Source organism: Corvus moneduloides, chromosome 1 (genome assembly GCF_009650955.1).
Source record: "Corvus moneduloides isolate bCorMon1 chromosome 1, bCorMon1.pri, whole genome shotgun sequence".
Taxonomy (NCBI): Eukaryota; Metazoa; Chordata; class Aves; order Passeriformes; family Corvidae; genus Corvus; species Corvus moneduloides.
In genome coordinates this window covers 149,281,774-149,301,582 of record NC_045476.1, presented here as the reverse complement: position 1 = coordinate 149,301,582, position 19,809 = coordinate 149,281,774, and the positions used below count along the sequence as shown (strand labels likewise).

The following is a 19,809-nucleotide window of genomic DNA, read 5'->3' as shown; positions in this document are numbered from 1 at the left end:
TTTCCTATGTCTATCCTAGTTCAAAATGTAACTGCTGTAGAAAATGAATAAATAAAGAGCTCAGTTTATGCAGGTAAAGACTTAATAATGAAAATCGGAAAAAATGTAGACAGTTTATTAAAGCTTTTTAATAAATTTCATCACAGAGATTTCAATAATATTTAATAGTCTAAATCAGTTTTGAGATTGGTTTTGAGGAACACTACTTGATTTAAACAGTTGACTAGGACAGCTGACAGGACACTTTGTTCTGTGCATTTCTTATGCTAGGAAGATAGTTCAGAGGATTTAAATAAGGCATTAACTGTCATCCATCCTGACTTAGGCCGTCACTGTTGCTTTTTTGGAAGTGCTTATCTCTTATCACAGGCTGCATTTTTCAGAATCATTAATAAGGTGATTAAATTACTAACTTTGATTTCAATTTAGGTGTTTAATCTTCATTATATTCTTTTGCTCCAGAGTTGTAATAAGAAAAAATATATTTACTGTCTCCAAGTATCTGAAGCTTGCTAACAGTCAGGGCCTCTTCACTGCTTCACTTAAGAAAAAGAAATCCTTTGACTATAGTATCTGACCAATTCCCGCAGAAGTAGGTATGGTATTTAAGGCCCCCATCCAAGAAATAGGTAGCCAACAGCCCATGACAACTGAACATTCATTTTATGTAGAACAAGGTCCAAGTAATATATTTCACATAGAAAATGACTGCATTACTTGGTTTTACTGGAACTGGTGTTTATTGCTTCTGTTGAAATGATTCCATTAAAAAAAAAAAAAAAAGAATAATTGAGGCAAAAGAAGCATAATTCTCTAACTTAATGACTAAGGCACCCCTTTCTGAGTGTGGTTGGGGTTTCATCATGTCTCTGTCACTCTTTTAAAGCTTTTCAATAAACAGTTAAACAAAAAGCTAGCACCAGAAACTGTTCCCTACAAAACCATAAAAAGAATCTGGTATTTCTCTACTTTGTAAGGTGTGATTTGTGATTTCACTGTATGAGAACAGATATATCCTCCCTCTTACAGTTTATCTCCTTACCACTTTGCATCTCCTTATTGAGTGGAAGAATGTTGTCACCTCTGGAAGAAATGGAGTGACTATTCTGCCGTTTGCTTATAGCATGCTAGTGACAGCTCCTTTTGAGGAGATGAGTTGGTGATGAATGTAGCCAAACACAGCAGTTTTCTCTTACCTGGAGGCAGAATTTAAAATGGCAAAATAGATGAATCATCATGCATCCCTGTGGGACTAGTTTAGTGCTGGTGAAACGAGAGAGAAAAAAACTGCCGTAATTGAAAATACCGTGTGTCATCTTCTCCTCAATGTCTTCCAAACAAGAGAATCATATTCTATACCCATCTGATTTTCATGGTTGTGTGACTCTTGACAGAGGTAATATGTGGTTGTCACTTCGGGTTACAGGATTTATAGTTTGAATTGGTAATCACATAAAAAACAGTTGCCATTTTATTCACTTCATGATGATTTTCCATTCTCTTTGACGAGAGCAAGGTAACTTTTCATGACTGAAGGCAACAGAGGCTACAATTTAGAGTCATCTTTGAGCTTGAATACAGAGGAGAAGTTTACATTCTTTACCTCACATTTTTCTTTATAGGTGCAAGTGGTGAGTTTTGCCACAGAACACAACTGGGATTCCTTAGATTTTTATGATGGTGCTGACAACAATGCTCCAAGACTTGGAAGTTATTCAGGTGACTGAGAAGATTTTACAATAAATGGTTCACAGATTCAACTCTTTACCGTAAAGATAGGTCTCTTTCTATGCGTGTAAGCATGCTTGAGCATGGTATGTGTGTTTGTTTCTCCCATAATTAGCAGCAGGTAATATTATTTCTGTTTTAATCAGTTATCATCACTTAGGAGACTTTCATAAACCTGTATATTTTAAAATGTTAGACATGAAATAACTTTCAGAGGATTCCAAACTAGATCTCTCGTAATCCAATCTTTTTTCTCGCACTTGTAGCAGGGTCCAGAAATACAGACCTCAAAAATAGGTATCTCCTAATATTGTACATGACAAAAGGATGCATTCTCTATCCTTATTTTAGAAAAAGAAGACAGCCCTGGTTTTTTTTCCTTACTTTTTCTTGTGGTGTTTTGTTTTTTTTTCATTATACTAAAACCATGTGTATGTTAAGAGATCAGAGGCAATCATATTGTCTTGTGCTGAGACACAAATGAATCAATCACATTTCTAACAGTCCTGCAACATATTTTCAGAGCTGCTCGATATATGTGACTGTTATGTTTAGAATCATTCTGGTTACAGGATTTACTCTTAAGAAAACCCTAGTGAGTATTTCTCCTTTTGTGGATAAAATCAAGTAGCATAAATTTATATTAACCTTTGCTTGTCTGTTGTTCATGTCTCCGATATTGCGGTGCACTGAAAATGTAATCAAACTTTTATAGGGACAGGAGTTTGATAGCATCCATGATGACAGAATATTGTAGAATTGGTTATGTGACCTATCTCCTGTCCCCACCCTCTTCCCCTTTCTTTTTTTTTCTCTCCTTAACTCTGTTTATACACACACAAGAGACATACACACACTTACATGTGCATTTATTTAACTTTCTGTGCACTTCAATAATTTTAATTCTCTTTTCAGGAACGACCATACCTCCACTTCTAAACAGCACATCAAATAATCTGTACCTCAATTTTCAGTCTGATATCAGTGTTTCAGCCGCTGGATTTCACCTTGAGTATACAGGTAATTCAGAAATATTCAATTAATAAAGAGCACTTGCTGGTTCCAGACATCAGTTCTACCTAAACTATACAAGAGAGGAATAATTATTCCTATTGCACATAATGAGCTACATACTGTAACTTCAAAGTCATTAGTAAAATCCTCATTTAAATACAAGTGAGCAAATTCAGGCCTTAAAACTGTACTATAAGGACTGTGAAATTTAGTTTGTCTTGCTTTCATCCTCAAGTTGTTTTTGCTCTCTGAAAAACTCGTCTGAACCTACAGTAGCCAGAAATAAATGCAGATATGCTCATGTGACAATCCTAATCCATTGTTTCCAGTGCAACCCTGGTCTCTTCCCATAGATAACACACCTGCAGCTCCACACCCCACCACTTCTTGCCAAAATCTACAAATTATGCTCAATACAGTAATAAATGTGCTATACAGCATGAATGTGTAGGACACAAATACTAGTCACCCTTGGCAAAGAGGAGAGAAGGAATAATCTGAAAACAGCATTTGTGCTTCTTAACTGAGAAATGCCTGCAGGTCGGTGAGAACACTGAATTTTTTCAAACGTTTTTTATTATCGCTGAGTACCTCACTAGTGGAAAAGGCTGCGATTATAAACGTGCTTTCTGTCTGAATGACTTTGTCTCAGCTGACTGACAGGAATTTTGGCAATCACCAGCTGTGCAGCTCCCTCTGCTTATATTGGTTCTGGTGTCTGATCTGCATAATTGTGTCACGGTTATTTCTTGTCAGTTTTACCATATGCAAATCCCATGCTCTGGTTGTCTGATTATCGAGATGGAGAACACAGCCTTGCAAAATTGCTGCCTGATCACTTGTCTATAACTAAACATTAATTATAGGTAGAGTTATCCTGCCACTTCTTGAAATGCAGATACTCTCTCAGCTGCTTACAACTTCAGATGGGAAAAAACTGCAGGAAGTTACGAAAATGAAATAAAATGAGGTCGAATCCAATGAAAGTCAAAATGCACTTTTGTATTCCCACACATCCAAATAATATATGTAATATACTGCCCGTATACAGTTTCCACCTTTAAAAAAAGATTCACTGTATACTTTTTAAAGTATTGGTCCATGTCAAGAACAATAGCCAAATATGTGCATATGGATTTCTACAGGGATGTATGTGTGAATCTGTACAAATGTAATGTTTTCTATGTGAGTGTATAAACACAAAGTATATGTTGAAAATTTGTGATTCAGGAAATAATACTGATGTCCCTCGTAGATACCCAGTTAACCAGCGGCTCAGTGAAATATGCTGTTTTATAAGATAAATGATTAATTAACTTTTCTTGTGCAAGTGATAAAGATATGTGATTACAACATCATACAGTCTGTGGTGATTTAATCCAGACAGCAGGTAAGCACCATAAAGCTGCTCGCTCACTTCCTTCCCCCCCCTCCCAAGGAGGATGGGAAAGAGATTTGGAAAAAAGTCAAATTTGTGGTTTGACATAAAGACAGTTTAATAGGACAGAAAAAGAAGGGGAAATAATAATAATAACATAAATAAATAATAATAATAAAATTAAACAAAACAAAACAAAACTACACAAAAAAAACACAAAAACACCCACCAAAAAACCCAAACAAACAAAAATTTAAAAAAAAAAAAAGAAAAACCCAAATTATGCACAATGCAATGTTCACCACACACTGACTGATGCCCAGCCAGTTCACAAGATGCAGCCTCCAGCCAGTTTTCCCCTTAGTTTACATGCTGAGCATGGTGTCATATGGTATGGAATTTCTTCAGTTGGGGTCAGCTGTCCTGAAACCCTATAGTTAATTGCTTAGTCTGGATTTCAAGCCCTAGGCACCAGCTGGTTTAGTCCTTGAATCCATGACTATTACTCCCCCACTATTCTCCAAGAAAGTCACAGTTTCTATTACCTGTGGAAGTTTTATGACTTTTTTTTCCCATCTGTCATTCAATTGTTTTTCAAGAAGAGACTGTGGAAAATTCTGCATTGGGCTGAATCATGAATTTGAGACTGGAGATTAAGCTAAGGGACAACACTTTGTCATCATTGCTAGACAGGAAGACAACAGAAACTGTACCTTGTGCATCTTTTGGGTTTTTGTCTCTTTCATTTTTGTACAACAAAGAGACTGGATGTGTTCTTGTGATTCCAGAACTCACAAAACTGCTGTATTTGTGAAGAAATTTCTCCAGAAAGAAAGAGATACGAACAGAGTTCACTCTCTTCAGTTGTCCTTGTCATATCTAATTCTCAGACAACAGTCTCTGCTCTAAAAGCTGTGATTATGTTTATCAAGATAGTTAGTAAATGGAAAGTAATGGCCAGATTTTAATGTCAGTGTTTCATAAATTCATTGCATTTCATCAGAGCATATGTTGGCCGAGGACATCATGTGGAGTCAGCTAAATTAAAGTCTTGGTCTTTGAAGTATCAGTGCCTGGTTCTCATGCAAAATCACATCAGAGTTACATATTCATATTAAGCATTTTTCAAGTGAGTTTGCCATAAAGATTATTTTTGTTCAATTTGTAGTGGATCTTCCAAGTCTATTTCACCTATTCTAGGAGACACAAGTCTGAGGGGAAGTGCACCCCATTTGCCAAAATGATTACTTTTTCATCTCAGCAACAATTTTCTATAGGAAGAATTCATTCTGTTTCATTTCCAATATCTCTTTTCATCCCTCATGAATAGTTTTTTTTCCTGTCTACTAGGGATTATCTTTTGAGCTCCTAAAAAATCCAAATGCTTATATAAAAGTAAAAGAAAACAAAAAGAACTTTATTTGTTGAAGAAATATCTTAACACCAAGTAAATGATACTTTGACATAAGGGTATAAGTGTTCCTGTTCTGAAGCTGAGTAGTGTTCTTATCTGTAATGTTTTTTCTAGCAAATTTTTACTTCTCTGTTGAATCCTTAAGTTGTTATTGTATCCATAACATTCATTTTGTGTATTCCAATGGTACCTTAAATATAAAAATATATTACACTGAAAATATATTACATCATCTGAAGTTTGTCAACAAAGAACGCCACAGAATGGCTTGTTAAACACTTCCATAATGTTTATATGTTTTATACCACTATAAAAATTTTAATTTATTCCTCATTTTCTCTAATTAAAGTTTTGTATTATCCAAAATTTCATTGGTAGTATTTTGTATTGAGCATCACAGGAGCTGCTGGAGAAGGGCAAGGCAGCATCAAATAGCTTCTTTTTCCTTATATACAATTCTTCTTATCTGAAAATTGGAAGGTACAGAATGAATGCATATGTTAAAATCTTTATTGCCATTGGTTATGAAAGTTTAAGAATCTAACACATTTTACTGTGAGAGTAGTATAATGTAGTTCAAGAAACTATTCATGCACCACAAATAAATCAATAATGAACAGACTGTCTTTATTAATACATTTATGAATACCTTTAAGACCTGAGTAAATATCATGACACTCCAGAGACACAAGTTCTGAACTAGTCCTCAGCTGGGAAGGTGTCAAAATTTGTTTCAGTTTCTTGAAAGATATTTTAGATGTTCAGACTGTATTTTTTTCCCAAATATTATTTTATTAATTGAAGTGAGAGACAATAGGATGAATACCTGCGAATGTGGTTTGGGCTGCTAAGGTACCCTGAGAAAGGCATTTAAATGAACTCATTTCACTTTGCATGGCCTGAGTATTCACATAGCTAGGTTATGCATCTCAGCCGAAGGTTCAGTATTTGGAAACTGAAGCCTACTAATTCTTTGTTTAACTGTTCAAAACAGATTATAAGCAATCATCTGTGTAAGCCAAGCACACTTGTTATTTTGCATCTTCTGTACTTTTTACATGAACTGGATCACACTCTAACTGTCTGAAATGTAAAAAGTGGATCTAAGTCCATCAGCCATTTTCAAAACAGGTTCTTTGCTCTTCTCTAGTTTGAGAACAGAAAATAGAATTTGAAAGCTAAAAATTTTTGTTAGCTTTTGTCTTTAATATTGTATAAAAATGCACTATTTTAAGAGTCTTCAAATAGTAGTTTTCGCTGAGTGAGAATCTTCCATGAAGTGACCAGTTACATATAGTAAGTTTTAAAACATGCAGACTTTGATAATATTCTGAGGTACTAGGAGGCCATAATTGAATCCCAGTCAAATGTTTCCCTATTGTCCTGTGTACTGATGCCCAGTTGTGTAACAGACCTGACTTCACAACTAGGGTGTAATTCTTACAGTAGGCAAAGAAAGCAACTCAGCTGACTATGCTTAATGTTACACACATTCTTACATTCCTGGATCTTCCTGGGTAGATGCAAGGAAAAGAAAATTCTTTATCTTTTTGATGACCATGGAAAAAAGCATGTGGTCTCTTGGGAAACTGGCTTCTATTGCAATCAGAAATTCAATATATAAGTGTTATAGCTGTGTAGATACTTCTTTAAACATAGAAGATTAGATGAAATCTGATGCAAATATATATTCTGTGTGTGTATATATGTGTACCTGAATGAAAGACTTGAGTCAGACCTGTGAAGGATGGAATGCAGGAGAGTACTTTTACTTGTACTGTTTTTCCTGTGTTTTGCACTTATATTTCAGCCAGCCTCCCCTGTAACACATGCTGGTAAAGGATAGTGGAGGTGCTCCCAGTCTGAATTATGTGGCTGTAATTAAGAGTGAGAGTGGATGTAGAAATGAATGAGTCTGTGCCAGGAGATAGTGGAATTTTAGAATTGAGAGTGCAGATTGGGAAGTGTTTGTTGCCACACTGATTCTTTTCCTTTACTCAGGAAAGAAGATTTTATTTTCTGTTTATATACAGTTGTTCCAAAATAATATGTCACTTGTCCACTGACAACTGCTGATTCCCAAGAGTTCCCTAACACTTATCAATACAATGTGCCTATGTGCAATGTATGCAGTTCTGTCTGAACCTAAAATCTGGTTTTATGTTCATTAGAATGACTAAACTTCTCTATTTTTCTCAGCTATAGGTTTGGACTCTTGTCCTGAACCGCAGACCCCAAGTAATGGAATCAAAATTGGAGACAGATACATGGTTGGAGATGTGGTGTCTTTCCAGTGTGACCAGGGTTATTCTCTTCAGGTGAGCCAAGTTTCCAATTTCAAATGGTGCCTTTCAGTTTGTTAACATGGTTATGTTTGGGTCTCTCAATGCAAAATGGACACTGAACTCTTCAGGAATTATGAACACATGATAGGTTTGCAGGACTGTTTATTTTTCTGCCAGACAATAAATTAGAAATTATCCAAATATTCCATCAGAAGTGTGTGCCTTGGTGCTTCCTCTGCATTAGTGATTATAGGTTGTTATCTATTGTTGATGGCATCTTTGGTATTCAGAGCTGAACCAAGAAGTGTTGGCAAATTAAGTTAAAATCACTTGATGAAGAATTAACAATAGTTCTCTATGCACAGGAGGAAAAAGAAAGTAAGTAAAGAGGGGGACTAAAAACAAACAAAGGGAAAGACATAATTGCTTTTCTTAGAAAATCAGATAGTTGTTTTCTTTCAGCAATTTCTTGGGTCTTTTTCTCCAAAATATTTATCAAATAGGGGTGAATTTTTGCAATCTGTAAATTTGCAATGTCCTTACATTAGCAATAGGTATATCCAGGGGAAATGCAGTGATTTTAAATCACCAGTAGGAACTTCTCTGCCTATAGGAAAGATCTGGAAAATATTTTCAAAAACTTGTACAGTTATTCCATAGAATCAGATCCAAAACTGAGTAGTGTTTTCACTTGAGACTGCTCAAAAAGACTCTGCAGATTCTACAGTCTTTCATTTATCTAGCACTTTGAGAGACAAAAGGACAGAAAATAATCACATTAACCAAGCACTCTAAAAAGAAAAGTCTTAAAAGAAGAAAATAATTTCTATGTAACAGCACATGATTAACTGCTCATGGAGTTATGTATACCTTTGGAGGAATATAGCAAAATATGCCAGAATGACCAAATACCATTAATATTAGTCTCACCTGTGACACCTGTTGATGAGTGTCAGACTAATTAAATGAAATTTAAAAATGCTAATAATTTCAAATATTTATTTCATATAATTCTGTGAAAACCTAGATACTAGGTTCATATGCACTGCATCAAAAATAGAAATCGAATTATATTCTTTGAAAAAAAAAGCCTAGTTTATGTATAGTGATAGAAACAAAATAGTTGTCTGCTTCCAGATTTCAACTGATGTTTGGCTTTGGGACCTGTATCCCAATTTCCCCTTCAAGACAGAATTCCTAGTCATGCCTGCAAATTTGTTGCATTTCAAGTATGGATGAAATACATGTTCTGTGCTTGCAGCTCTGAGAATGACTATTGAAGTTTTCTTCTAATATTGCCTGATTTTAACTGGTCACTCTAGGAAACAACATGACACATATTTTTTGCTTCTTTGCTTTAATTTCCAACTTATATACAAGTGTGTGAACAGATAAGCCACAGTAAATGGCTGAAATAAAGAAAATACAAAATATAGAAAATAAAAAACTTAAGAGCATAGACTGTGCAAACACACGTGTAAAGTTTCTTCCCTCCCCTATGGTTTTTCTGGCTTATGCAAGTCTGACTAGATGGTTTTGGAAGATATCTCAAGTACCATTTTCTCTTAAGATTTTCCTTTTGTTTGCTTTCTCTGGAAGACAATTACAATTACATGAGGCCAATGAACACAGAGGGTGTCTCTATTAAGAATTTAAGATGTAAAGTCAGCACTTACATAATTTGTATATTATGTATAGTTTTATCATGTTCAACAAATGATGTAAATCCATGCTATGTAAACATTGTTTCAGTTAGACCTGTAGTTTCCAGACCCTTGGTTTATACTGAAGCATGCATAGAATTCAGCTGGATTCTGCTATACTGTAAGAAATAATTTTAATGGCATAGACACCATCATGTAGTGGGCTAACAGACACAGTCTTCTCTGCTGTATTGAAGACATGATACAATTCAAGGTGTACAATGTAATTACTATACCTTTCTGGTTTTGTATATTTTGATGATGTTTTAAATTATACATTCTTTTTGTTGAAATACTAATGTTGTGCTGTATACTGTATATTTTTATATGAATTAGCAAATATTGTGTCATTTTAGGGACATTCACATATCACTTGTATGCCTGGACCAGTAAGAAGATGGAATTACCCTATTCCAATATGTTTAGGTATGTTCAGCATACATCATTTTTCTTAAACATGTCAGAATGAGAAAACCGGAGAACTCTAATAGACACATGTCGTGGAAAGAATTGGGAGAACTGGAGGAACTTAATTAAATGTGAAAATGGTCAAATTAAATTAAAGATTTTCAAAGGTTCCTGCACATTATGTTGGCAAATCTTTCCTGAAGTGTCCAAGCAGTAAAAGAAAGACGTATGTTGTCCCTTTCAACCCAAACTGTTCCATGATATGATTCTATATGTTCTAGTCAGAAAATATCATCAATTCATTATCAGGGATGACACCTCCAGAGACCCTTGCAACACAACTAATTTATTTAGGACTCATTTCCCCAGAAGAGAATTGACAATTGTAGAAGATACTAAAATAGAAAAAACATTACATTTTCATCTCTAATGAGTTCAACATAAGCATGTCTACTAAATTTCAGAAGATACATTATTTTTCAAGGTAAATTATATATATTTCTATAAAATTATTGGAAAAAGCACTGAAAACCTGTCAGAAACCAGAATGAAACCTCTGAAGTGCAGTTAAATATACTCTTTTTATATGATGAATAAATGTGAGTAATGTAAAACTCCTTCTAGTTGTAATCTCTTTCACTGAATGGAAATGCCTTTTTGTTTGGGTTCTGTAACACTAAAAGTTATCAGGATTTGTAATCTTGAATGTAGGGAAAGCAGGATGCTTCAGATCTCATTAAAGATTTTTTTGCTTTGCTTTTCTTCAAAACAGTTAATATATATCCTCCTGAGCTGCCTCACATAATCCTGTTCTTAATCCTGTGGGGTGTTAAAAAGCTCCTATGAAGTACTGAGCTCCTTCAGCTTAGAATTTATAAATATTCAACAAGAATTTTTTCAGGAGTTAGTCTTCAGTTTTTGTCATTATGCATTAACATATGGTTAGGAAGTCTGATATAATTGCACTGCTCTTGGTAAATTCTGAAGATAAAGATGCTGTGCTAAAATTTTAGAGGATTTTTTTTTTTCCTTTTATTTTTCCTTCTTTTTTGCAAGTAATGATTTTTACTTGTGTTTCAAATGATGTAGCAAATTTTACTGGAACAAAAGTGCTAAACAAAATTCTGTTTATCATAATTACCATCTTTAAATGTAATATGGAAGTCTGAGTAATTTTTTTTACTGATGTCATGCCTGAAAATAAAAATAAAATTAAGAAATGAATTTAGCTTAATTTCTGGAAGTATATGTATGTGTACTTTTCTAAGTTTGTTTATTTTAACTCATTTTTAGAACAACAGGATACAACTGCAGTTTTTAAAAGGCCTCTTGAAACACTTTGAGTACAGAGTCTTTTTATAATAGATTATCTTATGTTATTCAGATGCTCCTTTACAAACTGATGCAGAATTGTCTCAGTGCTGATATAAGCTGATGCGTGCTGCTTGCCTCTCACAAGAGCAGTTCTTGTAGACAGGTTACAGAGTAAAAGTTAGGGGAAAAAAGCTTGGGAAAGGTCTGGAGCACACGTCTTACGAAGAGCAGCTGAGGGAGCTGGGGGTGTTTGGCCTGGAGAAAAGGAGGTTCAGGGAGGTTATCACTCTCTACAACTCTCTGAAAGGAGGCTGTAGCAAGGTGTGGGTTGGTCTCTTCTCCTGGGCAACAAGTGACAGGATGAGAGGTCAGAGTCTCAAGATGCACCTGGGGAGGTCCAGGTTGGACATCAGGAAGAATCTCTTTATGGAAAGGGTAGTCAGGAATTTCAGATCATTTCTTCACAGAATGGGCTGCCCACGACGTGGTGGAGTCAGCATCCCTGTGGATATTCAAGTGGCTGGATGTGGAATTTAGTGCCATAATCTAATTGGCAAGGTAGTGATCGATCAGAGGTTGGACTCAATGGTCTTGGAGGTCTTTTCCAATCTAAATGATTCTGTGATTCTATGATTTGTTCTATTTTGGGTGTGTGTATCCCCCAAGTTAAAATCTACTCAATTCAGAATTGATACAAGTTTTTAAAGTGCTTACTTTTAAATGATTTTCTTACAGATATTTAGTGGTAAAGGTATGTTTGTTTATTTTTTTTAAATATAGCCTTAGGTATTATTATATTATTAATGCTATAAGGATCTTCAGTGTTCTGGATTAATTTTTACCTCAATTCACTCCTCTTAAAATTGTTTTTGCTTTTTTTTTTAGCACAATGTGGTGGTACCATGTCAGACTTCAGTGGAGTGATACTCAGTCCGGGGTTTCCTGGCAACTATCCTAGCAGTTTGGATTGCGCATGGACAATAAAACTGCCTGTTGGGTTTGGTATGTGTTCTTTTATGGATTTAAAATTGTTTTTTTTAATGGTGCAAAACACTGAACATAGATTTTAAAATATTGTTAATCTTTATCCTAGCAAAAAACCAAAAGTAATTATAATTCCTTTGAAGAAGTTAACAAAACCTTAAAAGAAAGATACAGAATAGAAAAGCTACAAGGTTCTTGGTTTTTCATTTAATATATGCCACAATTTTCTGATAAAGGTGTAACTGTCTAATTAGAATTAAGCACAATTTTCTAACTTAACCGGATTGATTTCTCTTTTTGTTAAGTCATAAACCCAACAAAAATAAATGTTTTATGAATATTTTACACCAAGTCAATTTAGAAGTTCAAGTTACATTTTAATTAATTATTTTATCATTAAGCTTCTTTGCATATTCCAGGTGAAAATCACATCTGCATAGAAATGTTCTTTGAAAGGAAATGTAGAAGCCTGCCACCTAAAGTTGTCAAACTTCCCACTCAAGTAAAATTGTCAATAACACTGGACCAAGCCCATGACTGGTGGAACCTTCTCATTGGGGCTGCTACTCACCTAGTCAGTTCCCAGCCTGTAAAAGATAACGATGTTGTACTCCAGATGTAGAATTTTGAACCTCTCCTTGTGCAAACGTTATTTACTCTGTCCTTAAATTTTTTAGTGTTCTTCAGACAAAAATTATGCCATTTAGTACATCATCCACAAGCCCTAGTTTAGTATCCTCCACACATTTGTTGAGGATGCATTCTCATTTTCCAAGTCTCTTCTGAAGGAATAAAACTGTAAGCTCCCATAGCAACCCACATAACATTGTGCTTGTTACTGGCTGCCAGCAATTGAATGGCTGATTATCACCCTTGGAGCTTCAAAGTTATGTTAATTTTTAACCGACTTCCTTTCCATTCATCAAGCTCATGTATGTTCAGCTTCCAGATGAGAATGTTATAGACCTAGTCAAAAGCCAAAGCAGAGTGAAAGTATATTATATACACTTTTCTCCCTTTGTCAATTTAATAAAAGAAGGATATAATGTTTGATTAGCTGTTATTTTCTGTTAGTAAATCCATGTTGGCTGCTCCCAAGTGTCTTTTTGTCTTTTTTATGTTTGGAAATTGCCTCCAATTAACTAAATTCCATAATTTTTCCAAGTACTGCAGCAAACTTTAGTTCCATTTCCCAGGTTCTCTTTGTTGTCTTAAAGGTGAATATATATTCAGACTTTTTCAAGTCACTAGAACTTCTCTTATTTCACCATGATTTTGTATAGGTATTATCAGCATTTTAATTACATTGGCTAACCCCTTGAGCAACTTTGGGTGGATCCTATACATATTTTATTGTGAAATCTTAATTCAAAGCTAGCCAGTAGAGCTGTCCTAATTTGTTAACTTGTTGCACGTTTTTAGGAGCGTGTGCACTTGGATTTTTTTCTTTATATGCTAGTTGAATGGTGTGCTGGTTTTCTTAGACAGGCCCCGTTGTTTTCTATTTTATACTTGCCATCTTCTGTCATACTCTTTACTTGATGGTACAGAATTTCTGGATCTTCCAGAGTGAGTGTGGAATCTCAAATAGTGTTCTCTTCTGCAGGAGTTCAGATTCTTTCCCTCTTCTTTTAAAATCAATTCTGTGGTATTTTTGATTAGAAATTCCATAGCCTAGTTCACTTATGATTTAAATGAAAGCCAAATGTTCTGCATGGGTTGTTTATATTGAAAAATATTAAACGTTCTGTAACATTGACATAACCGGATATATCTGGGGAAATACATTATGTTAGAATAGGGATTTCTATATAGAACCCAATTTGTTTGTGTGCATTTTATTCAAAACACACAAGATTACAGTCAATAATGGTTTTTTTCTTTTTGTCTTAGTGTTTTATAGAAATAACATAGACACTTTAACTCTGCCACTACCTGAGTTTTTAGACAGCCTGATGGGACAATTTATAGTGCTTCATTACTAGTCATAATCCAGTCTAGAATCTCAAATAGATTTCTGCTCATTAAATTATCAAAAAAAAGTTGTAGCAGTAGTAGGTGCATTAATCCTGGGTCAAATCTGCAAGAGAAAAGGATGTTCATAGCTATAAGGGAACAGGATACTTTGACAGATGGTTCCAAAGACATCTGCTAATAAAGAAGAAATAATAAAAATATGGAATATTGGTTACATTTCAAATTTAATAAAATGGTGTGTTCAACTGCATGCAGAACCTGCTGTCTTTTTATCCCAAATACATTGCAATCTGCCTCTTCCCTCAGTTTACTGCTATCCTGTCTCCATTCCCGTACTGACTCCTTACCCCATTTTCTATGCTTGCATTCTGTCAGGCTTATGTGTCCAATAATTCCAACTTAGCTCCTTAGACTGCTATTTACAGTTTACATTATTAACATACTGTTTAGTTTGACTTGTATTAGGCAGGAGATTCAGCTACTGAAGTTTTGGAAACAGTTTCTTGGATAAGTAAGTTTAACTCCATCAAAATCCATAGTTTGAACTGCTTTGTACTAACTGAAGGTTATTCACTGGATTTATGAATTGTTTTTCAGGAAAACTAAATGTTTAATTTTCTATAAGAAAACTAAGACTGCACAGATTGAAACATGCTTGACATTTTTCTAAGTGAGATACGTTTGAAACTAAATTGAATATTAAAATAAAATTTCACTGTAAAAAATGAAAAATATGACATTTGAAGAAGTGATGGCTAAAACTGGTTTTAGTGATGCTGTGACTGATCTGGTGGAGGCACTTAAATCCAATTCTTTTGTGTAGTAAATAGAAAAACTCAAGAAGACTATCATGGGAACCTTGTATAGACTTTCACTTGTTTAATTCTTTTTAGGAAGTCTTTCTCCCAATTATAAGTTACAGATCATAAGCTTCTCCACTGTATATTAGCTAATGGTGTAATGTAAACCAATGACACTGTGTTGATTTGCATATATAAATATATTAAATGCTCTTTCAAGCAGGGTCTCCAAACTGCAAAAAGTCATAAAAAAAAATATCAGTCTAACAAGCTGAAGTCCCAGACAAATAGAGGCAGGTGCTACTGGTGGAGCAAGGGATGAATACTTCGGAAGATTGATATAGTTCAGAAACTTGAAGAGAAAGACAGTACGATAGAGAGAGCAGGATGATCAACAAAAATATATTTCTACATTTGTATCAAAGGAAGTTGGTGAAAGAGGAAAAAACTGACAGCAAGGTCATGTGAGCTGGCAGTTATTAATGACAGCTTAAACTTTGGGCAACTGTATGGTTCAGAGCATCAAATGAAAGGCCAAAATATCATGATAGAGAAAAAGCAAAGTTTGAATATAACTTGATTCTCTGTGTAGGAAGTATTTGGAAGGCTGACAAAGTCAAGAATGACACTTCCAAGAAAAAGCTTTCTTATCACTTAGAGTGTATTCAGATAAAGCAAGACAGAAATTATCAGGGTAACAAGTAATTTATTTATGCACCTAACTTACTTATAAAATGTTTCATGCTTCAGAAAATCATTCATAAACTTTACATGGTATCTGGGGGGAAGTCCTAAAAGACAGTGACAAACACTATTTAGGTATTACAGTTTATGGGTTACAGAACTATTAATGACTTTCAATAATTTATCTGTGGGCCGGTTTGGCCAAATTTAGAGATATATCCTCTGAGAGAAGGCAGGTCACCACCCCTCCCCCACCAGGTTCGGGAAAAATAAATTTTCCTCGAAGGAAAGTGAAGGAGATAAAAACTATTTATTTAACAAACACACAGGAAAAGGATAATAATGCTAAATGCTTAAATCTTTCCCTGTGGGGGAAAAACCTGGGAAAGTGTTAGAGTCCTCCCTTTGGCATCCTCAGAGCTGGGACTTGGCCCAGGGCCAGGCCCTCTGCGCTTGGTGGAAAGTCCTCCCGATGTGTTCTGATGTTGAAGCAGTCCAACAGAAAAGGGAGAAAATCTGAAATGCGAGGGAAGGAAAAAAGTTCAACTCTCAGTCTCTCTTCGGAGAAAAAGAAACTGAACAACTCGCCAAAAGCTGACTGGAAAACAGCAAGCCGGGTTCTTCCTCCCTCCCCCTGCAGCAGCTGGAAAAAAAGGTCGCTATCTCTGTATGACCTCGAACAAGCTGCAAACTGCTTTGAAAAAGTTTTGCTCAGTTTTTCCTTTCCCCTCTCAGGCTCAGTTTAAAGGCATAGAAAGGCACAAAAATTAATTTCTGGGCATAGGGCAGCAATATGGGATACACATCATAAAGTCACCCCAAGACAATCTGAAATTACATCTTTTATTTTCAGTTTTATATGAAAATGTGTTGATTGTCTTTGCCAGAAATACCAGTAGGACTCAATTGTCTTTCTAATGAAACTACTGCATTATCATGCCATAGTTGCAATAGATCCAGACAAAATACAAATTTTACTTTGTTGTAACGTATATACAAATATGTATAAACAGAAAAATGTTTAAGAGCCTCCAACTATTCAGTGATGATAATTTTCTTCTTATGCCAAATAATTTTTGTAATACATCACCTGGTTAGGAGAAATAACTTGGAAATGGATATTAAGCTGCCTTGCTATTCCTTACTGAACCAAAAAATCAGAAATTTCTGTCACCAAAGCCATTGTATACCATAGTGTGTGTGTGCAGCACTTACTCACATGTACTCTGCTTTCACAAGTCCTTGGTGTACCAGCAGAGGCTCTGTCTGCCTGATATCCTGAGCTGGGCCCAAGGCCTTTCTGCTCACCCACTATTCCAATTTAAAGTTTGCTAGCAGATGATAGATGTGCAGCCCCACACACATCAGGACTGGGGGATATACAGACACTTGCCAGATAGCACGTGGATTTCCACCTGGTTATCTTCTGCTATTATCAGTGCAAGATGTACACACTTTATTTTCCCTCCTGGTTTTGGTACTGGTGGTGTTTATTTAGTGACTGTGTTTTTCAGGTGTCCATTTGCAATTTTTGAATTTCTCAACGGAGACCATACACGATTACTTAGAAGTTAGGAGTGGATCCACAGAAACTAGCACTGTTATTGGGAGACTAAGTGGCCCCCAGCTACCAGCCTCTCTGTTCAGCACAACTCATGAAACCAGCTTATACTTTCACAGTGATTACTCACAGAACAAACAAGGATTTCATATTGTATATCAAGGTGAGATTTGGACATTCGTATGAGAGAACTAGGTGGCTGTTAAAGATATTATGGAGTTTTGGGGATTCCTAAAAATAAATATGAAAGACTTTATGTGTTTCAGTCCGAAGCTTTAAACACTGAGATAAAACAGAAGAATGAAGAAAGTTAAGCTGAAAAAAGCAAATTAATTGCATATTTTCTTTAAAATCAGGTCAAATGTCAACAAACAGATAATTGCCAATATCTGAAGTTGATTGGCATATTAATTTACATTGCATGCCTTTACAAAGGAAGCATCTCTATTCTATGTTTGAAAGCATGCTAGAATTTTAATTTTGTGTAATGGGTTCTGGAAAGGATAGATCTAAATACTGTTTTGTATTACTGGATCAATGTAGGCTTGTGCAATTTAATGCCAACCCAAAAATCTCAAAATCCCTTTTATTTCCTAGTTCACCATTTCCCTGAAGGTTCTTGTTCTTTTGTACTCAAGTAGGTCATGCTGACCTGGTGAAGATCACGAGATCATAGTTCTATTTATAGAATTGCATATTCATTTAAAAGGGATTAGACCACCACTGTTCATGAAAAAAAGGTCAAATGTGTATTTTAAACTAGACACGTTTTCATTATATGAATAACACCTAAGAGTGATTTAAAGAGTTTTTTCTTTAGAGCAGTCTCCTATTACTCTTTTAATAGTAACAAATCCAAATTGATTTGAACTCTTTGTAACATTCTGAAAGTGAGCCACTGTAAAAAGAATTAGCTTTTAAAGAAAAAGTCAATTTGTGGCTTAAACTGCTAAGGACAGTAAAAACGTAAGACTATATACTCTTAATAGTAACAGTAATAATTTTTGAGATGCTGTCATTTGTCAAAATGCTGGAAAGTTCTTTTCTGTGTTTTAACCACATAAGACAGAACTGATTCTTTCAAGCATACACAACATGATATTCTTATACTGCAGACTGTGCACAGCTTATTTGTTCTCACATCAGTAATGAGAAGACAATGCTTCAAATCTTCGTGGAAAAAATCACCAAGATGTGTGAGAAAGGCTTGTTTTCAACTCTTGTTCATTAGAAAGTCTTTGATATTCTAATTCATTATAGAGCCTTTTAATTTTTCTGGGAAAAAAACAAATAAAAGTATAGACATGTTTATTTCTCATTTTCCTTAAACATAAGGATGTAAAACCTGACAACTCCTATTGGATCAGAAAAGCACTTCATCTAGCTCACTATCTTCGAACGGCAAAAGGAAATGTTATTTAGCAGCACAGAAGCGTAGCTGGTTTCACTGTACTTCTCCAGGTGTAGGATCAATGATTTGATCATCACCATCATGGAACTTTAGTTCCCAACATATGGGCTAGCCATGACTTTTAATTTTATTCTAATTAAAAGCTCTTATTTTTGAGATAATAAGAATTTGTATTTTACTAATTTTTCCACCGTTATTATTTCAGCATATCAGCTACAAAGCTGTCCTGATCCTCGACCATTTCGTAATGGTTTTGTTATTGGACATGACTTTACTGTAGGACAAACTGTTTCATTTGAGTGTTTTCCTGGCTACACGTTAATTGGAAATTCAGCTCTGACTTGTCTTCATGGCATCAGCCGCAATTGGAATCATCCTCTCCCCAGATGTGAAGGTATGTTCCAGGTGACCTATAAACCCTTCATTATTTGAAAGTCTTTCTAAGACTGTTAACTGAAGTAATTTCAGCTTTTTGATTTTTAGAGGCCTGTATTTTTACAGTGTGGTCTTTGCAAAGGAAGTATTCAATTTTGCACATTAAAATTTTAGCAGAGAAGCTGAAATGCTTTGTAATATGAAATCTCTAAAAAATTATCTGAGAAAATAAGTTTGCTTTTGGTAGGTTAGGCTTAAAGTCTGGATTGTGGAGACCCATGCTGCTTTTAATCTGGGTGAGGCAATGCAGTAAAAGCTCTGGGCTGAATTAGGAAAAAAGGCTTCAAAAATTGAATTTACAAATTATGGCCACTTGTGTTCTGTCTTGTCAGTTAGAAAGAAGTGGTAAAGGTGGTCTAGAGTGAAATTATCCTCCAGCCAGTGCTCTGTGAAATCATTTGTACATATGTATTTTCTGAATTGGATTTTTTTTTAATTACTTTTTTTTTTATTATTTTACATTTTTTTTTCACTCGTGCTTGAAACAAATAAGGTTCAAGGAACTGTGACTTGCACACAGCTTAAATTTGCAGGAGACAGAATGACTGTGTCTGCTGATTCTGTAGAAGTGTTTATCTCATCCCTAGCTATGCTGAAAGAAACCTGTTTCTAAGCAGCAGGCCAAAGAAGGTTAGTCCTCCAGTTAATGGCCTCACTTCCCTCTATATTAAATGGTAAAACTCATCATTGAGAATGCGATCCTCAATACTGAG

At 35.1% G+C, this 19,809-nt stretch overlaps 1 protein-coding gene across 1 annotated transcript in view; it reads left to right on the top strand.

Moving 5' to 3' along the window:
* CSMD3 (CUB and Sushi multiple domains 3) overlaps positions 1 to 19,809 on the top strand; it is a 611,488-nt gene that overhangs the window by 499,784 nt on the left and 91,895 nt on the right. Inside the window, 7 exon segments of the mRNA XM_032131786.1 lie at positions 1,623 to 1,719; positions 2,644 to 2,748; positions 7,734 to 7,852; positions 9,879 to 9,948; positions 12,130 to 12,246; positions 17,204 to 17,413; positions 18,867 to 19,055. Coding sequence (XP_031987677.1) covers positions 1,623 to 1,719; positions 2,644 to 2,748; positions 7,734 to 7,852; positions 9,879 to 9,948; positions 12,130 to 12,246; positions 17,204 to 17,413; positions 18,867 to 19,055 — 907 coding nt within the window.